Below are 23,525 nucleotides of genomic sequence, written 5' to 3'. Positions count from 1 at the left end.
GACCTTGTGGGGGGCCGGACTATATTTTTGGGGGGGAAATGAACAAATTCCGATGCCCCACAAATAACCCAGAGATGCATTTTAAATAAAAGGACACATTCTACTCATGTAAAAACACGCTGATTCCCGGACCGTCCGCGGGCCGGATTTAGAACGTGATTGGGCCGGATCTGGGCCCCGGGCCTTAGTTCGCCTACCCATGCACGTAGCCGGAGCCCTTGTTCTTGAAAGATACACAAAAGGCAGATCATCTCTCTTTCTCCTCCCGCCCTTCCTTTTTCCTTTCTGTCTCTTTGCTTAAGAAAACCAAATCCACCCGAAGTGACATTCCCTCCACGCATGCCGGACGATTGTGAGTTGCTAGCAACTATGAGGCAGAGAAAGCGAAACCCCTTGCAATAAATAGCTCGTGGTTTGCAACATGTTTTTCCTGGAGACAATGAGGAAGAACCGTCAGGGAGGTCCTATATAACACCGAACTTTCCGCTTTCCTACCGTACTTAACAGATCCCCAACTTTGAAAAGAACTGCTGAATACGAAAGTTAAAAGAACCACCCCCGCCCCCAGAAACCCTGCAATTAATAAACCTGATTACATTGATTTATAGTCCCAAAGGGGGTTTCGGGGGACCGCCACGTCCTGTTCTGAAGAGGACTGAGGCTCCAGTCTTAACCCCGTTCACCTGGAACTTAGCCCCATTGAATTCAACAGGGCTTACACAGCAATCGTTACCATATCTACTTAGAAGTAAATCCAGCTGAATCCGTGGGCCTAAAATGGTTTCCCCCCTATCATTTTAATTGCCCTCCAGGTTTCCCGGCCCTTTAGAAAAAGTGTCCAGGCGAGTTGCGACCCTCAGAACCGGCTCCCTTCAAAAATCCAGACACTATCTATCCAAATTTATTCCTCTTTCATTAAAATGTTATTATCAAGCGATCCTTTCCTGAAAGGGCTGAAGGATGGAACTGGGATGCAGTGAAGTCATCCCAAATCGGAGCACGCACGCACACAAAATGGCTCACATATTTGTGCACCTTCACTTCTCATGCATATTTCTCAACAAAGGGGAGTTTGGCTAATTTCTAGAAGGAACGCGGAAGGAATTGAACAAAAATGGATCAAAATTATCTCTCCGATATTACTCAATTCCTATGTTTTAAGATACGTGGGGAATCTTTTCAAAGTTTTTGTAAGCATGGCAGAATTATCGAATCTCCCTGCTGTTAACATTTTACTTTATTCACACTTTTTAATTTATGAAATAATGGAGAAAGAGGAGCAGCCCAATCTTCTCCATGTTTACTGGGAAGTAAGTCCTGCTGAGTCCAGTGGGATTTATTCTAGAAATGCCCAGGAATACAGAGTTAGCGGCAGCCCTAAATCCACTTCCCTGGGAGTAAAATCTATTGAACTCAATGGGACCTACTTCTGACTAGACACGCTAAGTATTGCAGCGTCCTTAGCTTTCGTAAGTTCAGATGTTCTCTGTTTAATGGATCTTTGTTAAAGCTAGACTTTGCCGGTATATCTCCGTGGCAGGAACACGCACATGCTGGCAAACTTTTTCCCCCTGGTGCTTCGGTTGGACCACTTGCTATACGCCTTTAGAGTCTGACTGGCAGTCAATGTTAGGGCTGCAATCCCACGCCCAGTTTCCTGGGAGTAAGCTCTGTTTAACTTAATGGGATTTCCTACAATCCTCAAAGTACTTACTCCCGAGTAACACCAACGAACTTTATGAAATGCCGAACAAGCCGAACGAGGCTGGAGCTGCAATCGCCTTAACACCCAGAACTCGTCTTAAACGGGGCTGTGGATCAAGCTGCAAAAGGAAAATCGGGGCTTTTGTGGTGTCTATTCTTTTCTTACCCTCCACGGTCTCGAGACAGGCCAAACGAAAACTAGCACTTGATTTGGTATATTTTCTTTAGGCAAACTGCCTCAAGTTATCAAGGCAGAGGAGGGGGAAGAAAAAGCGTGAGCAAACTGCACGTCCGGTTGTTACTTCCTCCGACTGAAAAATGCGCAGCTCAAACGCACCTTTTCAAGTGAGCGGGGGTTACGGACAGTGTTCGGGTCCACTAAGAAACTCCCACTGAAATCATTGGGACTAATTGCTTCCTTGTGTAGGATTGTGGCGTTTTCTGGGGGGAATGAAACCTTGGATTCAAATAAAATGCCGAGGACTGGAGAAATGAGGGCATCCTTTTGCTGAAGGAACCGCAGTTTTGCCTGAAAATCTACCCAAAGAAATTGAAATGATGTAGCTGGCTATTCTTAAGCAACCTCCCACAATGCCTCTTCTCTGAGTTAATTTTAAGAAGCGAAGGGAAAATATCCCAAAGAGAATTCTTAGCCAGCAGGAGCCCTGGTGACTTGGGAAGAGCAGATTCCCGAAGCTACTTGTCTTCCTACCGACGGGATGGGGCTTTTTATAGTGTGCTTACAGCTATAGCAAACGCTTGATGAAATGAAAACAAAACAAACAAAACTCTCGGCTTTCCAGGCAACATATGCAGAATGAGCGCATTAGAAGAGGTCAGGCCAGAGTTGCCCGCAAGCAGGAGTGAAAAGGTAAACCCAATTGATTTCAATATAAGCTTTTAAAAGGATTAGGATAGAAATAGGACAACAATTTATACTGTAAGCTTCCTGGGGCAGGGAACTATTTGATAGAATACCAGCCTCAAGCACATCAACTTGGAAGCAAGCCCCCTTGATTTCAGCGTGATCATCAGTGCAATCCTATACCTGCCTACTCAGAAGTCCCTTTGACTTCGATGGCGCATACTCCTAATTAAGTGTGCATAGAATCCTAGACATACTTTCACGGGAGTAATTCCCATTTAACTCAATGGCATTTACTTTCGGCAACTTTCATAGAACTGTACTTTTATTAAGTATGCGTAGGGCTCCGGCCTTAAGGAGAGAGATATAAAACAAAACAAAAAACACTGTCTCAAACCACTCTTAACAAATAGTTTGTTCGAAGGCTAGACATATTTCCAAATCCGAGTGTACAAATAAAACGTCTGCTATCAAAATTAGAGCGGCTCAGGTGTAAGGGTGACTTCCTTTCTGACCCAGCGATTGTTAAACCATAAAACGAAAAATGAAAGTCTATTTTCCCATCTCTGGAGGAAGTGATCCTACGAAATGCGGAAGTTAGAAGACTCAAGCGAGTAAGCCAAGCCACAAGGCAATCTTCACCAAATGGCAGGTGCATTTTATTTTAGGGTTTAGGATTGTAGGGGAAGAAAACGCAAGGACAATACATTTAATCTGACGCAACCCTGCCTCCAGAGGTGGGAAAGAGGTGGGTAAGTCATCTCTCTCTGTGTGTGTCCCTTTGTTTGTAAAGGAGAATGAACATTATTTAAAGCAGTGCGCGGGGCTTATCAGAGCAGAGAGGCTGCTTTTAGCAGCTGTCCGCAGCGCTGGATGGAACTAATTATATCTCCTGCCGTCAGCTCAACTCAGCTCGATTCCCGGCTGGCGCTGCCCACCACCCAAGCCGGCTGAGCGCTTGTTTACAGCGGAGGCTAAGACGCAAATCTCCCTGCGACTCCTGTCAATTTCAGGGCTGGCGCTGAGGAGGGGTTTCCGCCGAAAGCGCGGCCCTGCAGGCGGCTGCGCTAAAAGGGAAACCGGCGAAATCCACACCATTGCGGATAAGCTGCGGTGGAGAGTTTACTTACACCACTTTCAAATATAGGCGACCCAACGAGGGAGATCCAGAGGGCTTCCTGGGCCGAATCCCAGCTTTTCAGTTTGTACTGCAAGTCCAGTTATACTGCTAGCTAATCTTACATATAGGAATTGCCACTGATCTCGCCTCTAATTCCAGTAGGGCGCATTTTAAAGTAGATATCCTAGAATAGCAGACCTTGCGCCTAAGGTATTTAGATTGCAATCATTCGACTTTACTGTTATTATTTTTTAAGCGCACAACTCAACTTCTGAGTCAGACCATGTAGCACAATATTCTAACTGGGAGCACTTTTCCAAGGCTGCAAAAAGCCATACCTGGAGACACCCGAGTTGAACTGGGATCGTCTGAGTCTAAATGGGTTTAGGGTGCTGGCTTTGCGAGAGGTGGGTTGAGATCGTGTGCGACTCTCTGAACCCCCAATTAAGCTGATCTGTATTACAGTATAAGAAAGCTTAAATTAAATCATTCCGCCTCAACTTTCAAATAAAGTTCTTCTGGCTGCAATCTCTCACACACTTCTGAATAGGAACGCATAGGATTGCACTGCTCTGCTCAGTCATTTCCTCTTGCATCTGTTCCCTTAGATCCTCAACACATTTACTTAGGAGTAAGCGCCGTTGCTTTATATGACTCGTAGAGTAAAAAAAACTGTGATAACGCCTCAGGTTGGAGGGAAGTGAGTTTACTTTCCAGCTCCTCCCCACTCGATCGCCATCGGGCTGTCGAGTCCTTTATCTACTCAATTCAGCTTGCTTTGCTAGTTAAAGATACGGAGAGCAGGACTGTTGTCTATTTTTCACCTGGACGATTTTCGGGACGGTATATGCGATTCAGATAACAAACGAGCAAATCTGTAGTGTTGGTAGGCCTTTGATCTTGGAAAACTTGATACTTTCCCCCTTAGACCGTGAGATACAAAATGTAATCTTTTTTCTTTTTCTTCCCTGAGTCTGGCAAACCATTGACTGTCGCCCCAGCAGTCATGGCTAGAACACGGATCTCTCCTTTTTTTGGAACTTTACACACATTTTCCCCTCTTTCTTTTAAATCTTGCTAGCAAAGTTTAGTTAAAGGGTTTATTTTGCTGTGCTTTTATGGTGAATCCTGTCTTGTCTTCCTCCCACAGAAGTCCTTTCAGATGCAGTACATGTGACATCGGAAGGAATTATATTTCTAATGGTGGAAAGTGCCTCACTGTCCCGGCTGCAATGGCCATCTCTCTCCTTCAAGTCTCTTGACTTCAGCAGGACTACTCCAGCACTAAACGCATTGCAGATTGGTGCAAATACCTTTTATTTCTGCACTCAGGCGTCCGGGACTGGTATTAAAGAACTCTCAGTCCGATGATAAACTCGTTTCGTTAAGCAAAAGGCCACTGAAGTTATTTTAAAGAAACGGCGTTTGGGGTTCTTGGGCCACAATCTACAATTTTTGAAACTTCAGAGTAGTCCTACAAAGAGTCACGGAAATCGCTCACAAAAGCAAAGGGCTTCACTGCAACTAACAAACATAGGAAGAAGGGAGAATTGGGGGGGGGCCGCGATCCAAGTTATTCAGCTGGTGGTGTCAGAGAGCGGCCACCCAAAACGTTGCAAATAGAGCTCTGAGTATCTTTCTAACTGTGTGCAGAGACCTAAACGCAGGCCTCTGCAAGGCAACCCCGAGAGCTCACGACAGCCTCCGCTGACAATCGAGTCGGACCCTAAGAAGCCCCTGGATTGGCCCCAAAGATCCATTTAACCCGTGGTTCTCTTTCGGGTCCTCCTAAAAGCCAACTGGGGCCTTCAGACCAGGATTTTGGGGCGCACGTCCAGGATCCCCCCCTCGACAGAATTAACCCCAGTAGGGTTAGCTGACCCACCTTTGAAGCTGAATGCAGTGGCCCCCAAGGAGGCAGAAAACCACTAAGTCCAGGGTCCTAATTTCTCAGCTGCTGCATCCCTGGACCCCCCCCCCCTACCCGGCCACCTCCCTCGACCCTCGCGATCTTGAAGGGGCAGAGGCGAATCCCCCCTCGTCCCGGAGGACTCACCTTCGGGGAAGACGGCTCTCATCTTGAGGTAGCTGGTGGTGAGGCGGATGATGGACGCCTTGTCGAGCTGCGACGTGATCGCCGACGGCAGAGGCAGCAGCTTGGCCAGCTCGTAGAACTCGCCGTTCTCCTTCTCGCGGCGCGTCTTGGCGGCGTTCTTGGACTTCTCCTTCATCGCAGCGGCAAGTGTGGCGAGGCGGACGCGAGGCGGGCACTGGCATAGTCTCGGGCCTGCGAGGCTGCTGCAGGCGGGCCGCACCAGCCCCCGAGCCCAGACCAGGAGGAGCGTGAGGTGGCGGCGCCCGGTTGCCTCTACTCTCTCTCTCTCCCTTTTAAAGCGGGCTGGCGAGATGGCCGTCCGAGAACGTCGGCGTTTCTATCTCTCCGCGCTGAATGGTCTCCCTCGCCTCAGTGCAGCCTTCGAAGGAAGCAGGCGGGGAATCTCGGCTCGGCGGCGTCTCCCCCGAATCGACACTAGCTCGCTCGCTCGCCCGCAAGGCAGGGAGGAATCGCTCGCTCCTTTCCCTCCGCCTCTCTCCCCGCCCCCCCCTTAACACGTGTGTACCTGCTGTGTTTATTTTAGACCCCCCTCCGGGCCAAACTGGTCTGCCTTGTGCGTCACACGCGCCCCAGCCCCTCGGCCAGGAAGGAGAGCGGCTCGCCTGCCTCCCCAAGGAAGGGCTCCGCGAGGATCCGTTTCCCTCAGAGAGAGCCCGGAGTTGCCACAGGGCGTGTGGGGACGTCGCTCTCTCCCGCCCGCCCCGCCCCTCAAGGCAGCAGCGAGCGGCTCTCGGCGGTGGGTGACGCAGACCTGCCGCTTGGGCACTTGGCGCCCCAGCAAGCCTGAGGGGATATTTCTTCTTTCTTTCTTTCCCGCCAGAGAGAGAGAGAGAGAGAGAAATGTCCACCTCCCCAGGCCCGGGTGGCTCTCTTCCCTGCTCTCTTCCCAAGCCTCTCTTCACGGCCACCGGAGCGAGAGGAGAGCGCTTCCCGTGGCTTGGCCGGGCTAGCGGAGGGCGGCTGCGCTGCGGAGCTGTGGCCGGGCGCCGCTTCTTCTCCGGGCGGCAGCCAGGCTAGAGAAAGAAGCTCTGAAGTGGGCTCGTCAGTTCCTGGCGAGGCAAAGGCTGAGAGCCGCCGGAGGGGAGGGGGAAAGCGCGCCCAGTGACGTCTGCGTGGTCTGCTCGGGGCAGCGGCAGCGCCGTCCAAACCAGCCAAATACAGGCCCAATTAACACTCGAATTGGAGGGACGAGGAGAGCGCGCGCGCCGGGTGCGTGCGAGTGGAAGGAGGGGACTAACTGGACGCGGGGAAGGGGGGGGCAGGCAGGGTTTCTCTTCGAATGGCGCGTTCCTATTTCCACCCTTATATCCTGAAGCAAAGCGCTCTCTCTGTCTCACTCACACAAATAAATAAATAAACCTCTCTCTCTTTCTCTCGTTTCGCAGCCAGCCTGCTCCATCCACAAGCGCCTCAAACCATCAGCCTTCTGACAGCCCCTCAGCCCTCCCTCCTTCTTTCAAATATGCGTTGACTTTGCAAGTAGATCCCCTCGATTCCGAGGGCTGGTCTTTCCAAGAAGGCCCCGCTTCGGGCTGGCTTGGCTCGAGTGTCTTTTCCCTCTGCGAGGGACCCTCAGGCCCGCAAGCCTCGACGCCCGCCCTCGCGACCCTGGTGCAAATGGCGCTGGTTTCGAGGGAGCTGCTCGCTTCCAAGTGCAGACGTCCTGCCGTGGCGCTTGTCTTTCAGCTCTCTGTCCACAAAAGAAGGATCTCGAAGGCAGTCGGTGGAAGGTCTTTCCAAGCGAACGCCTTGCCTTATTTAAGATCCTACAGCTTTCGACAGAATCTAGGCATTTTGAAACAAAAAAATCCGGCGCCTGATCCCCGCCGGATCGAGAATCCACTTAAAGCAGCGGTCCCCAAAGCACTGAACTCCCCGTAATTTGTTTACTTCTGAATAAACGTGCTCAGGATCTGATCGCGCTGGAAGTTAAGGTTCTTTGGTCGGTTAAAGGTCCTTAAGTTGCACTAGTTTCCACTCAACTGACCAAGCTTGTTACCTATTAAACTGGGAGTGATGCTTCAGCGGTTTCTGAGCAACCATATTAGTTAATGGATCCTGACTGGGTTATTAATAATACATTCCATTAAAACGGTGGGATTTTCCCTCTAGTGAGCAAGAAGAAGGTTTGGGGGTGTAAAATCCCCTCTGGACTCCCAGGCATGTTATGAAAGAGCGGATCAACATTACTTAGGCGCCCATCCTTGACTCACTTCTCTGCCCCACTGAACTCAATGAGGCTGGCTTCTGAGTTGACAAGCATACGATTGTGCTGTTAGTTAGTCGTGTCCTCCTCTTCCAAGTATATATGCAACCCCCTCATCTGTCACCAGACTTCAACTCCCCGTTGCTCAACCCTATTCCCAATGTTCATAGGGACGCGCGATCCTGCACACACGTCTCTGAGGGTCAGTCCCGTGCAACTCTGTGGGACTTTCTTCTGAGTTTAGATTTGCGGGTCCCCAATAGCTCTAAGACGCACTAACGTTAGAGGCCCAGATCTACTCGAGAGGCGGAATGGGGGAATCCAGTAACTTGGCCTAAACTCAACCTTGGGTCCCAGTATGTTGTTGGATCACAAATCCCATCATCTCTGGCCGTTAGCTGGGCTTCCTTGGGTATGATGGGGGCTGTACTCCAAGAACTCAGAAGTATATGATTTTCTGCAATCCTATACGCACTCACTGGATAGGAAGCTTCATTTAACACTGGGATTTCCATCCATTGAATTGCCATAGCAATACAGGGTCCTATGCGTGCTTACTCGGAAGTCACTCTTCCCCGGGAGTAAGCTCCACTGAACGCAGTGGGAGAGACTTTTGGGTACATACGTGCAACCCAGGAGGAAGCCTGAAAAGGCCATAATCTCCTTGCCTACAAGCGTATCTTGCTGCGCCCAAGTGACTTCTTGCAGGAAAGTCGCATGCGCCAGGCAATGTGCCCCGAAGTCTCGCCCATCGAGGCTACCACGCTCCCAGGCCGACTAAACAAATGAAAGCGACCCACTTTAACTGCGCTGCCGGCGGTGGAATTCATCCCACCTACGGACTGCTCAACGGCAGGCGGCTGGCGAGGACCGCGCTTGTCTGTCCTCTGCAGCGATCAGGCACGCCTTGGGATTGTAGGGGACGGTGGAGGGGCCGCCGTCGAGCAACGCGGCTGGCGGCTCTGGGACCAGCGAGGAGGGTTGGGTGTGCTGGTGATTAGGGGTTCCAAACTCTCCGATCTGGAGATTGACCTCACAAGAGGATGGATCTGCTATTGAGGCAAACTGACCGGTATTTACGCAATCAATGGACACGAGCTACTGACAGTCTTTAGGGCAGATGATGGGGAGCCTGTGGCCCTCCCAATGTTCTTGGACTCCCATCAACACCAGCCAGCATAGGGAATTGTTGGGGATGGCGGGAGCTGTAGTAACCTCCTCCTTTGGAAGGCAATCGCGTTGCTATACTCCACAGCCTTCCTTATCTCTGCCGCTCGATCCTAAAGACTATATTTACTTATAGAATCGTGGCAGAGTTGGAAGAGACCCGAGGATCATTTAATCCAACTCCCTTCAATGCAGGAATATGTAGCTGGCCTGGCCCGCACGAGGATAGAACCTACGACCTGGGCGTTGTCAGCGTCACGCTCCAACACGTGAGCTAACCACCTTGAATACTTGAAAGTAAGCTGCGCGAATTAATGCGTGCAGCTCGATCCTATATGTGCTTGCCTAGAAGCACTCCCTCTGAATTCAGTAGGTCTTGCAGGCTGAGCAGGCGCCTTCTTTCCAAGCGAAGATGCTCCGGAGAAGGGAGGTACCTGCGCCCGAATCTGCCTACTTACACATCGTATTACCTGAACAAGAGACGGACAGACAGGGAGTACCGTAGTTAGCCCCACGGAACTTACATCTGAGCAAGCATGCATCCGTTTAATCTCTATTCAACATGGAGTATCTTCTTAGGCGTTTTTAGACGCGCAAAAACGGTCTAAATAGCAGTGTAAGTAACAGTGTATATATGCTGTTGAGTAGTTCAATTAAATTAGACGGGACCGTCCTGGCGTAAGCAGGACTGTGGTTTGCGGCTCTGGGTTCCTTCCCATCAGCTCGCTGCTGCTGCTGCTTTGCCCGAGTCCTCTGACAATGCATCTGCTTTGTGAATTCATGCCTCGCACACTGACCTTAGCGAGGAGGATTCCGAGGTGTTTTCTGAAGCCTGCAGAGGAATCGGATGGAAATCTACATCCTGCGAAGCTCCCCGCTCCCTCCCTCACACACATACACAAGGCACACACTCGGTCAGCCCTAAGCAAGTTTTATTGCAAGTGAACCCCATGACGCTTACTTCCGAGGAAGCGCGGCTCTGCTCGCATCTGAAACGCCTCTCATAGGGAAATCCGATTGTCTTCCCAACCCTGCTGCGCCCTTTTGACTTTCAGGGCTCGGAGGGGTCAGTTTCCCAGCAAAGCTGCTCTGTGTCAACACCCGGCCTCTGCGAAGGGCTCCGTTGCGCCTTTAGGCGAGAATGGCGCAAGAAAGGCTTTTAGGGCACCGCTCGAGGCAATTCCTCCGCAGCCTGGGCCGCGGTCTCACCTGCGCTTGGAAGGCGGGCCTATTGAAATGAACCAGACTTCCTGGTACATCTAGTAGGCAGGGATGGGGCTTAAAGACGCTCCCTGCTACCTGGGAAGTGGATGGAAACGCTTTTAAAAGCCTGAACACCATCCTTTAGTAGCGCCTGCATGGCAGAAGGAGCCACTGGTAGCTGCGCATTTCTCAGGTCAACAGATTGCAAACGCCGTATTAACACCAGCAATTTAATCCATTATGGGCCACTTATTTAATTATTTTGAATATTACGGAACATGAGGCGCATTTAATAACACTTTCAAATAGGTGACTCGCAGTTCAATCCTAACCTCATCTACTCAGAAGTAAGCCCTATTGAATCCAGTGGGTTTACTCCCAGGTACTTGGGAGGGTTAGTATGGCAGCCTACGAGCTCAGATGAATTTAGCAAGGCTTATTTCTGAGTAGACACGTGTAGGGTCGCGCTGTTAATATATTTCCTTGCTTACGATGCGAGGAGCTGAGGCAGCCTAACTGCTTTTTCTGGGCTGGTATTATTGACAGTAGTAGGACTTTCTTCCTCACAAAATTACGTAAGATCAACGACTGCGAGACTAGACATCCTCCCCCCCCCCCAACACACATACAATGAGTGACACGTCGCGCTTTTGCGACAGTTAATGACATGGGACTAAACCGGCTTTATTCTCCATTTAGAGGGTTTAGGATCCCGGGTGGTGCAGACCTACCAAACAATTGCTCTCAGCAATTGGGAAGAAAATGAATGTGCGCGCGCGCTGCTGCGCTTAAACCACCCTCTTAAATCACTTAGTTGGTTGGCCGTTGACTTCCGCAGGAATCAAGGAGCCTTGCTTCCACCTAAAGTAAACCCCTTTGCGCTTGTGCTGTTGACTATCCCCCAAAGCCACAGAATACAATCTGGATGGCTAAGGCTTGGGCTTCCCTCTCTGGAGACAGAAGTGCTGCTTCTGTGTATGTGGAAACAGAGTAGACACAGGCAGGATCACAGATCTGTCCCTGAACTAGCCGGGATGGAACATTTGGGTTTAAACCGCTTTGTCCCAGTTTTCTGCAAAAATGTGCTCCACGAGTTGGAAACCAAGCCGGCTCCAGATCGCTGGCAAAAGTTCTCAGGCGGTTCCACACATTAGGTTTTCTCTCTCTTCAAAGTGTCTGATTTTGCTGCACCCACCACGACACGAAAAACGTATTTTCTACGTCTGTAACTTTCAACTTCGAGGTGGTGAGACTGCCTGTTCAGTCGACTTGGAAAACCGACTAACTCGGCTGAACAGGACACGAATAGCGGGACAGGAGTACTTTGCTCTTAGGAAAGAGTTTGACAAACGACCCATTCTGTATTAAGTATTCCTTAAATAGGTTTAGCATAATCAGAGCTGGCTCTTTTAAACTGTGACTTGCGAGGGCCAGAGAGAGAACTCCTGAACAACCATGGTTCAGCAAGGCGTCGAAAGCGCTTCTCTTACACCCAGTTCGGAGTCCTGCAAAATAACACCACCACCACATTTCCTGAGGGGGTCACAGATTAACAGACCCTCCCAGAGAGACCCCCTTCTAAGCAAAACTCCAGCCCGAAAGGGGCTGCTTTTGTCCAAGATCGCTGCCTAGGACGATAAACAGAAATAAATTAAATGGCCCGGTAATAAAAGATCAGCTTCTTCTAAAATAAACAGCGACAGTTTGGTATTAACGACGGTTCCTGCTTGACTGGCCTGACCAGCCAAACTAGAGCTCACCGATTTAGACTCACTTCGTGCCCTCGAATCAAATGAGAGACTATTGTTTTGTTTTGTGTTTTGTTTTTAAAGGGGGAGGGTGTCCTTAACTGGGTTATGGGTAGACTTGTAAGAGTTACCCGAGGAGCACAGGGTCAGGCTGAAAACAAGGTAAGCGGAGAAAGGCGGAAAATGGAGAAAGGCGGAAAGTGGAGTATACCCAATCCTGAATCCCCAGAAGCAGAGTACCGTATTTTGGTAGTGATGCGTCAGAATATTACTATTGCAGAAGTTTTCATGGCGCATATGCTTTTCACAATTCTTATCTGACGGATCTTTCTCACATCCCCGTGCAGAAAGAATCGTCTGAAATCACTTACCCTACATTTGCTTGCATTTTAAAATAAATGCAAAACTGCTGCCACGGCTTTGGCTTTCCAAGACAGCAGGGATTTGAGCCGGGATAGCTGGAATCCGGGCCAGTTGCTTCTTCCTCGATCGAGCAACCCTGGGTCCGCTTCTGATTCGCTTCGCTTGCAGGTTTGGCCACTAAGCGAAGATAAATGGTATTAACCCAACTCTACCCCTTTGTCTATCGCTTTGTAAAATCGAAGGCAGAAACCCCTTTTAATCGGCGAGTGAATACAAATACTATTTGTATGAGGGTTGGGGAGGTGAGCGCGCGCCTGTCCATTCTGGGGAGAGGTAAGCGCCTAAATCAGGCAGAAACGGCGCAGACGGTTTAGGTAGGTTTTGGACTGCCTTCCCAATAACATGGCAAATGCAGGCATTCCGACATCGGTTCCTACTACCCCAATTCCAAGAATTCGGGCTGGATTCAGTAAGATGTTCTCTGGGATAATCGGGGCCGTTAAAGAGATTGTTAGTTGTTCTTGTTGTAGGCCGCCTGGAGAACGGTTTTGCGGAAAGGCGGCTCTGCAGAGAAATTGTGGACACAATCTGATCCTAACAAAGCGCCGGCTCAGCCCGAACCCCGCGCGCGTTTACTCCAAAGTAAGTCTCCCTACTCAAAGCTCTTCCATTCCTCTCCAACCGGCCCTTTTCTTCCATTTCGTCAGCCGAAGTTAGCTAACTACTAATTAACTGGGAAAGTAAAGGTCCATTTCCTTTGTGTGTGTGTGTGTGTGGGGGGAGACCCTCTCACCTCACCGCCCCCCTTGTCCTTCCATCCTGCTTGCTGCAAACCCCAGGCGGTGGCGCGCCAGAGGCTGAAGCCGCCAAAGCGCCGGCCCGCCAGAAGCGCATCTAGCGGCCCGCGGGAAAGATTCGCGGCGGGCTCCGCGTAAATGCGCCCAGACCTCGCCGCCATTTTACAGCAGCTGCTTCCCTCGCTTCCTTCCCTTAGTCGGATCGCCTCCTTCCCCATCTAGACGAGGACCCTGATCTCTTTAGCAGACGCGGGCGGCTGTCTCCGGCCGTAACAAAGCCGGTCCCTGTGCGCTTTTCTTAGCAGGGTATATTTCACCTTCTCCTTTCCTGATGAAGCTCATTTCCAAAGGCTGGTGCCTCCTGTCCCCATCCTGCTTCGCTGGACTTAAAAGCCACCCCCCCAAAAAAGACATTCTTTTTCCTGGGGAGAGGGGATAAATGGAAATCGCGTGGAAAAGATAGAAAACATAACTTTACGCTCTGAATCTCGCACCAAAGTCAGCTCTCCTTCGGTGTGTTTAGAGCCGGGGCTTGCTTTCCTTTTTGGGTGGGTGGGTAATAAAATCCTGTCCCCAAACTCTATAAAATGGAACAAGTATTCTCTCTGTCCAAACTGGGGACACCATATATCATATAATAAATAAACGCCACTTGATAATAATTATTAGAGATTCAGTAGAGAAGCAGCTGCGCCGGAATCAGGGAACAAAACTCTGCCCATTTCTTCGCAATTTGTCAATTGCGGACGGACTTGGAGATCCTTGCTCCGACGTCCCAAACGGGAGAGTTTGTTCTTTCCTGCCTTACACAGTCGGACCCTGTATATTTCATCCGTAGCGCGAAATGCCCTGGAAACATTTGCTTTCAAGGGATTTCCTTCCAAGTTAGGGAGGTGCACACGGCAGGGAAGGTCATCGTAGTAGTAAGTCCTGTTGACATGAATTATTTGGAAGATGCAATAAGAGTCCTATTTGCCTTTAGGATGGAGGTGCGTTTGGTGAGGATCCTAACTAAAGATGTCGCCTGAGAAATAAATCCCATTGAGTTCAATGTGCTTGACTCTCTAGAAGTGCAGATTTCCTATTGATCTTGGGTCCTTAACATAACTGCTTGGAGCGTGTTTGCTGCAATGGCTAAAGGGCCGGGAGCATAGGGGCCAACTCCTAGGGGCCGAGATCCCTTCGCTTCCTCCCCAACAAAATATTTGAGGGGGCTGCCACCCCCCAAAGTTGTTGGGATTCCTATTCAAATGGTGCGCGCGCCCACCGTCTTGTGATCGATTATGCGCGGCTTACCTGGTCCCCTCCCCCAATATTTTATTCAAGTTGGCACCCCTGGCCGGGAGTGATTTCAGCGGGTCCGAAGCTGCGATCTCTCACATGTTTACTTAAAAGTCTAACCAGCGCTGAATGCAAGAAAACTTGGGTAAATTTGTCCTAACGATGGTGCTCTCGGTTTTACAGTATGCACTGGAATCCACGAGGTTCACTTTCAAGCAGCTTTGAATGATCCTATGTGTTCTGATTTCAGTCCCCTTCATTTTAGTGGCACCTACTTCCAGGTTAGAGCAACCGCAACAACCCTTAAGAGCCTCTTGTCCCTCTGCGCACTTAACTTGGAGGCGGCCCCAATGGGCTTACTTCCGAGTAAACCTACAATGGGTTGAAATGGCACCGTCCCTAAGCGATCCTCCTTGGGAACGTCCCATTGAACTCAGGGAGGCTGACTTCTGAGCAAACCGGAGCAGGAGCGGGCATTAAAAGCCCGCGGGGGTGCTTTGAAACTCGCCCCTTTATCTGTGGCTATTCCAGGCCAAAGGCAGCGAACTCCGCTAACTTGAATGAGGCCATCTCTCAGGAACATTTCGCTTTCTCTAATAACTAGGCAGAGAATCGGGACCTTTGGTGGGGGTTGTGATGTCCCCCACCCCAAGGGAGCCTGCTGGGACGGTGACCTGAGATGGCAATTTTGCTTTGGAGCTGCTGCCTATTTATTATCTCCCCCCCCCCCCCGGAAAACTGACTCCCGCCTCAGCGCGACAATATCAAGGGGCGGTGGAAGCGTGAGCCCCAGATGCCTGCCAGCTCTCCTGACCCGGGTAAGCTAAGATCTGACCTTCACATTAACACGTTAATAGAAGGAAAAAGCCGGCCCAATAGTTTTATGCGAAGAAACGCGGAGACTTTCAAAGTCCGGGGAGCCGGAGCCTGTTTACTTTTCCTCGACTCCTGGCTTTTCTTTCGCTTGGGAACCCATGTCTCCATGTAACAGAAACAATGTTTGGGCAAAGCCTGCACAAACAAGGAGAGGCCGGTTTACAAGGCTTAAGGAATCGGCTTTTGTGCTCCCTTTCCATTCTGAAAACGCTCTTTATACCATCCCCTTTTCTGCGCCCCTCTCCTCGCCCCCCCCATCCGCTTCCCAGCTTCTCCCTTTTCCTGGATCCCGACTTCAGGTCAGGATTCCTTTCCAGCTTTCTGCGATGAGAAAAAACAAGGATCTCCTTCAAGACACCAAAAGCGATTATGGAAAGCGAAGCTAACCTAGAAACTCAGGCACTGATCACAAAAGTGCCCTTTGGGGTTGCTGTGCGCCTATAATATATACACACATCCCTCCCACCCCTTCATATAATTCCGGGAAATGTAGTTTAAGGGAATTAGAGCATTTTGAGGGTGAGTTACAGTTCCCGGGATTCTTGGGTGTGTGCCTGTGGCGATGTGCTTTCAATGTATGGCTGCGTCAATCGACCACTTTTTGAGCCACTTTGATTTTAAAAATACAAGCTTGAAAAATGTGCGCATCTTCCCCTCCACTGAATTCAATAGGGGAATCAAGACCACGCTTCCATTTCTCCCGTTGACTTGGAAGTCAGTCTAGCGGGTGAGGGAGACTGCGTGGGATCAGGCTGCCTTAGGGCTTAGCTGTGGCTGAATTGTGCCCTTTTGTAGTCCGACCAGTTATTCCGAGCCCACAATCCTGGATCGAAGCTGGTGGTTTTTTTAAAAAAACAAACCAAAACACAACACAACAACAGCAACAACACCATTTCGCTCAGAATTAGTAGGAGATGGCACGCAGACTTTCTGGAAAGGAAAGGGGCCGCTGAGATCAACTAAACGCCGCTCGACTTAACTTTCCAATTATTGCGTCAGTATTTCCATCGCAGGACTTCGTGCGTTTCGGGTTGCGAGGAGGAAGCAGGAAGGAAGGAAAAAACCCAACCCAGATGGACAGCACCAGAGATTTCACTGAGAGCATTTGTGCTAAACCAGCTGCTAGCGATGAGGCTGAAAGATTTGTTTTCAAACCCGAAGGTTGCAATGCTGTGGACAGCGTACGGCTTGGACCGCCTTATCCTTTACAGATCATGAATGGTTTGGGGGAAGTTGTGATTCCTTCACTGTGTTGGCATCAGATGTGTTTGTCAACAAATTCCATTTTATTTTAAGGAAAGCTGACCAGAGCAAGTTATTTGTTGACTGAGGCAGGTTGGAGAAGAAACCATGATGTGCTTACTCTCTGTAACCCTGCAGAAGCAGTTTTGTTCCAGGGAACCCAACAGTCCATCAATGGTGTGCAGATTCCACCACTAACGCTGGCAGATGGTGCCTGGCCTCTGCAGAAGCAGCTCATGAAACCATGTGGAGGACACTTTGGTCACAGGTAGGCCATCTGCAACAGGACTCTCAAAATGCCATAGTTGCCTTGAGTGGGCCTTTGGCAGATTCAAGGCCAGGTCAAGGTGCTTCCCAGCCAGTAGCAGCAGAGAAAAAGGTGATGACGTGGTCCCAGCGTTTTTTGTGCTGCATCACATTTGTGATATCAAGGCACACACATTACAGGATGCTGTGGACATTCCTGGCATGTTCTGCTGCCAGCATATAATGAGGACTAGCATAGGGATGCAAGAGATGGCAGCATGCAACTTCCTATTTCCTTGCGAGAATTTTTGGACAATAACTGTTCTGTATTTGTTTTTATAAATGAAGTTAACTTTTAAAAATAAAAAGTACCTTTTGGTAAACAAGATTAGCTACACATGGAAGTCATGCACAATGCATTCATTTGCACTAATTTGATTAAAAGCGCACATAAATCACAGAACATAATGATAACAGCAGAAGGCTCCCAACTGACTGCCTACTTCCCTTCGGTCCTAGGATGCCACAATTTATGCTTTCCAGCACATTTAGAGAAAATCTTTTTATAAGCAAACTTTAAATGTAGTAGGAAGCAATATTTTTTTTTTTTTTTAAGTCTATTTCTTTGCCTCCAATCAAGCCTCAGAGGCCCCAATGCATTTAGGAGAGCAAGAAGTCTATCCACAACTATATGCTAGTTTGTTTAATGTGGCCTCAGTGAGTGAAAGAGAAAAATAGAGGGCTGACTCTTTGCATGAGTCTCTGGGGAAATCCTTCACACATGTAACTAATTTGAAATCCATACTTCATAGGTAGATTACAGTTCAAATCTGGCAAGCTTTGCCCTCCCCGCCAACTCTTCCTTTGGCCAATATCAGGTCGTGACTCCTGGGGCCGAGACAACAGGTGCGACCTCAATAATGCTCAGGAAATTGCCAATCAGTTTCAGGTAAGCAAACCATTCTTCCTTCCTACTGGGGCAACCTATCTCTGAACAGAATCGGGATGGAGTTGGAAGTGTAGCATTAATTGACTACTTCTTTTTATCTCCCTTTTATTACACTGGGATAATAAGGAACTCCATAAAACTGTGTGATGCTTGACTAACCTTGCTTCACCTACAGTGGATATAACAGCCCAGTCATATACAGAGGCAGGCGTGTCTGCCTTCACCGATCTCAGTGGGCTTCAGCAGACCTGAATCTGCAGCACTTTCCAGCCAGGTGAAGAGAAATGTCAGAAGAAGGCAATGAGAGGGAGCAATGGCCATTTTGCATGTGATGGAAGTTGGAGTCAGAGCCATCTTTTCCATAGGGCTTAGTGGTGCGTTGCTCCAGGGTGCCGGCCTTTCAGGGGCGCCCCAGTGAGTGGGGGAGCTGCATGGCTTTGCCAGTGGCCTCCCCTTTCCCTGCATGCCCACCAGCTACGCCCTGCCAACCATATGGCTGGGGGTGTGCAGCTTGCCTCCCAAGCCTCCGTGGGAGGAGAGCGATCCCTGCAAAGGCTTAGGATGGAAGCTGCGCTCCGCTAACTATATGGCCGGCGGGCATGCAGCTTCCCTCTCAAGCCTCTGCAGGGATTGCTCTCCTGCAGCAGCATGGGGGAGAGTTGCCCCCCCCAATGGCTGGCAATGCACAGTTTCATACCCCCCCATTGCGTGGTATTTTGGGGGCACTGGGCAGATATTTGCACCCCGGTGCTGCATCTGCTAAAGACAGCCCTGGTTGGAGTACCATTTCGAAGCAATGCATTTTGTCTCAAAGACATCTAGCCATGTGACGCTGACACAAAAGCTAACACTATGCAAAAGAATGAAAGGTCATTACCCCCATGGGGGGCTGGGGGGCAGCTGTCCCCCTAAAACAAGTCAATGTTTAAAAATACTCACGTCACAGAACCCAAAGCAATGTCGTCAATGTTTTTATACGTCTACTTTATCCCCAGCACCCTTTCTTCTCATACAGGCTCATGGGTGGTTAGAAAGTTCAACATATCTTGTCTCATGTAAGAAAAAAAGCAATATAAGCAGATACAATTCACATATACATTTGACACATCAAAGATCTGCTGCACACGGACAGAAGGCTGATATTAAACCAAAGCACAGATTTGCAGTTGTGGGGTACTCCCCTAGTAGTACCCTAAACATAAAGTTTAATTCCCACACTGCTAACCTGTCTGTACTGTCTGTACTGTCTGGCTTGTACTTGTTTTGGGGCTGTGATTGTGGATGTCAACCTGTTTAGTGTTGTCATTTAAAGATGTAATACAAGGCTTTAGAACTGCTTGCCAAGCGAGACTTGGCTAGCACTATCTTTGATGACCTTCTGCTGGCCGACAAAGAGATTTTTATTTAAACAGGCCTTTGGCCCATAAACTGACACAGGTAATTTAGTGTGAGAGAGTTTGGTTTTAAACGATTATTTGTTTGATTGTATTGATGATCAGCTTCTTTGTTTCTTTTGCTTTGAATTATATTGTGGTTTTATTTTATTTGCATCATTGCCAATAGGTGTAATGAGTGCTATTTGGTGGAAAGTGGGGATACAATGTAAACAAATGATGATGATGATATATGTTTATCGATATTAATGCTGTGTGTTAGTCACAGTATAGTCACTATACTATATACTCTTGAGCACAGTGCTTTGCAAGTCGTGTCAGCTGATCAGTGGTGTCTGCAAACCTGCTTTGGCCCAATCACATCTGATCTGCCATGCTGCCACTCACCTGACGCTATATATGACATGAGTTGAAGGGCAGATGGCTTGGCCAGAGTGGTCTTTTGAGCAAAATGGGGAGGCTTCATTAAGCCCACAGTCTGGATATTTCCAACCCTGAGTGCGGTGAATCATGTTGGATACTTCTTTACAGCGATCTTTATTTTTCCTCTAAACCAGGGGTCTGCAACCTTTAAGACAAAAAGAGCCACTTGGACCCGTTTCCAAAGAAAAAAAAACCTGGGAGCCGCAAAACTAACGCACGCACCGCCCCCATGCGACGTCACAGCCAGTACAGCGCCCGCCACAGTGGGGACTGTCGGGGCGCACAATGCGCCTCCTCCCCTCGCTAGTATCCGCCCCGGAGCCACGGCAAAGGTGTAAAAGAGCCACATGCGGCTCTGGAGCCGCGGGTTGCAGACCCCTGCTCTAAACCAAGTGACTTTTTGAATCTTCCTCTCCCCTAACTCGCTTGGAGCAATAATGCAATCATATCCACAGGAGTCCTACTAAAATACAGAAGTCTCACTAGTATCTGAAGAAGTGTGCATGCACACGAAAGCTCATACCAAGAACTAACTTAGTTGGCCTTTAAGGTGCTACTGGAAGGAATTTTTTTATTTTGTTTTGACTATGGCAGACCAACACAGCTACCTATCTGTACCTGTACAATGGCAACCATACACAGTGGGTAATTTGATGGGGCCAAGGTCACACAAAGGGCCTTTCAGGGTCACAGTCTGTGGATTTACTGTTGCGTAGATTTTTAAGCTAGATCATTCTTTTGCTCAATTTGGATCAAAGATGGTTTGTGGGGAAATGCATCGAAACACAGTATTTCACAAGAAACAACAGGGCAGATGCAGGATAGATATGGATGGTGGCTAATGTTGTATGTACACAACTTTCCAAATCGGCTGTGGGAATGCCCTGGATGACGAGTAATTGGGAGCATGTACACAGCCTTAGTTGCACTCAGCTATATATGCCATTGTGGAATTCTTTGCTGTGTCGATAAAATTCAGCCTGCAAGATAATTTTCAAATGGCCAGTATGACTAGTTTGTAAAAGCCGCCCTTTACTTGAGAAGCTGTAGGGAGCTTAGATGAGAAATATTATCCTGGCATGCTGCTTTGCCACATGAAGACTGGGTGCTCACTCACTCAAGACATGTAACATTTTTTTATATTTGTTGGAGACTATTAAAGCCAGAGGCCAGAAAATGCTAGTTGTTAAATAAAGGGAACCTTTACCATGGACTAATCAGTTTATTTGCATTTCTATATGGAGTGTGATACCCATGTAGTCACGCCAGAACAGTTGTCAGCATTGATGAATTAATTCAAAAGTATGACTTAAAACACCCCAGCACCAGCTTATGTGCAAATAGCATACATATTCAGTGCTACATTCTCAGGCCAAAATCCATCAATTGATTCTAGTTTTATATTTCAGCACTGAAATCAAACTCATACTATTTTGCTTGGGCCAAACTTGATTGTTTCGCTTAGGCCTGGTGCATGATGAATATTCTGAAAGCATTACAAAATGGGACATTAATAATAATTATCATGAGCAAACATTAGCCCTGGCTTGTTCAGGATGCAATGCTATACACACACACATTTTAGCGGGCGTAGATAGTTTAAAAGGTGAAAACCTTTCTTGGGAGAAGGGGAGGCAATATATTAATCACAGGGAGGAAATTTCTAGGCTGAAGAAATAGGAAAAACCTACTTTGAAAAAGCACACACTAGAGTATTTTTGTTCTATTTGTCTGAAAACCTTTGAACACTTTGAAAGTCAATGTAAGTATTCTTCTAAGTGCTGTTCAGTGACTTAAGCAAGCTTTTTTATTTTTGTTTCTTTTACTCTTACCTTGAATGCACACTGTGACTAATCTAGTGGGAATGAATAATAGATCTTTAAGGAATACAGAAGTTTTAATACAAACTTTTTCTTTCTCAATTTATGGCCGTCATGAGGCTTTATACAATGGTTGTCATAGGAACTCTGGAAGTCATTTAAATAAAGGCAAACTTCATGACTTCTTTATTCATGATTTAGAAATGATGGATTTAAACTGTTGCTGATACATGATCATAGCTTGATTTGCCATGTTTTCAAGAGCATTAATAAAGAATTAAATGCATGTCAGCCTTGGAACACCCTCTTAGAGGTTGCCCTAACATCCTGATTAAATGTTTTCAATGTCTGTATCCAAAGCACGTTGTAAAACACCTTACAAAATCTGGGGTGTGTCACGTCTGATATTTTTATTTTGTGTCGCCTAGCTAATGCCCCCTGACGCTATCCTCTGCTGTATGTTTGTAATTTACTAGAAATGGATCAGGGAAATTATGTATAGCCTTGGGTCAATGGGGGGTGGGTAGATGGGATGGGAGTGAGGTTGCCATCCCTATGATAGTAGGTAGAGGGTGATATGTAGGAGGGAGAAGGTATAGAGGGGAGGGAGAAGGGCTAGTTCCATCAAAGCCTTTGCCCCCTTTGCTTTGCCTGCTGTATTTCAGAATCTGGGGGTGCCAGACAGCTGTTCCTGTGGCCTGTTTTTGTTGATAAATGCCAGAGGAACAGATTGGGATATTGTTAATGTACCCTTCACACTGTTGTGCTACAACCTCCCTAACCAAACTTGCAGGGGTAATTTTGGATGCTTTGTTGGACAGCCGTTTCCTGGTGGTGTTGCAGGACTTTAATATCCATGCTGAGGCTGCCTCAAACAGGCCAGCTTGGTGGTTCATGGTCTCTATGGGCAACCATGGGGCTGTTTCAGTATATCAGTGGTTCAACACACATGGCAGGGCAGTCCCTAGACCTGGTCTTTGCAACAGGGTGGATTGGTAGTACTCCATTGACATGTGTGTTTGGGGCTTGCTGCGAGTCCATTGGTGAGGTTTGGGCTGAATGTAGCTACTCCATTTGGGGGTGGGGGACTCATTGAGATGCTCTGCCCTCAGAAACTGATAGACTCTGATGGATTCATGAATGCTCTGGGGAATTTGCTGGCTGACATGGTTGGTGCTCATATTGAGGGTCTTGTCAGACTTCCGGGTTAGCGCCTCCAGCAATGGTGGAATTCCTCTGATCGGGAGGAATTTGCTCCGTGGAATTCAGGGTCTGGCCACCATTAAAAATTGCAGGCGGGAGAAGCCTGTGAACATGGGATTCGGCCGGCACCTTTTGCGCCTCCCCTACTTGCAGGGAGACCCGGTTTTGGGGATCCGGAGCGATGTGGGGTGAGCGGTGCGGTGCTTCGAATTGACTGCTTCTTTCACGGAGTGAAGCTGCATTGCTGTTGCCGGAGAGCGCTGACTTTTTCCTGTGGACAATTTGATTCTAAACAACTACCTGTGAGTAGAACAGAAAATTGGATTTTTAAATGTCTTAATTTGGCACCGAAATGGGGAGGTTTCAAACAGGAAGTCCGCCTTCCCCTTTTGTAAATAGATTGAAGCAAAGAATTTGCAAGCTAAAGTCCTGGAAAGTCCTATGTAATGGATTAAATTTCCATCGGCTAAAATCATTAAACCCCCCTTGGAGGCAGGAGAAGAGGGGGGAATTTTTGGATCGTGTAAGCCTGCAGGAGAGAGTGAAGAAAGTTGGATCACCACCGCTCTGAACCTGGAAACGGACTGCTAGTAAGACTGACGTTTTTGGGAAAGTTCATTGACTGTGATAGTTAAATAAGAGAAATATATTGTTTCCATTGTCTCCTTCTGTGCTTAAAAAGGAGTAAAAGTAGTTGAAAACTGAAGCTAATCTTACTGCTTGAACTGTGCTTAAAAGGATTGATACAAACAGAAATTGTTTCCTTTGAAATTGTTATAAGAGTTGGGCTGGTGGAATCTCC

The 23,525-nt window shown here is 48.3% G+C and overlaps 1 protein-coding gene across 1 annotated transcript in view; it reads right to left on the bottom strand.

Annotated features, from left to right (window-relative positions):
- The window catches only part of SIM2 (SIM bHLH transcription factor 2), a 51,039-nt gene extending 45,043 nt beyond the window's left edge, over positions 1-5,996 (bottom strand). The window contains exon 1 of the mRNA XM_079974887.1: positions 5,746-5,996. Within this exon, the coding sequence (XP_079831013.1) occupies positions 5,746-5,920 (175 nt within the window). The 5' untranslated portion in view covers positions 5,921-5,996. The remainder of the gene's footprint in view (positions 1-5,745) is intronic.
- Positions 5,997-23,525: the final 17,529 nt, after the last annotated feature.

The sequence above is a fragment of the Podarcis cretensis genome (genome assembly GCF_951804945.1).
Source record: "Podarcis cretensis genome assembly, chromosome: 4".
Lineage (NCBI taxonomy): Eukaryota > Metazoa > Chordata > Lepidosauria > Squamata > Lacertidae > Podarcis > Podarcis cretensis.
This window is presented reverse-complemented; position numbering and strand designations above follow the sequence as displayed.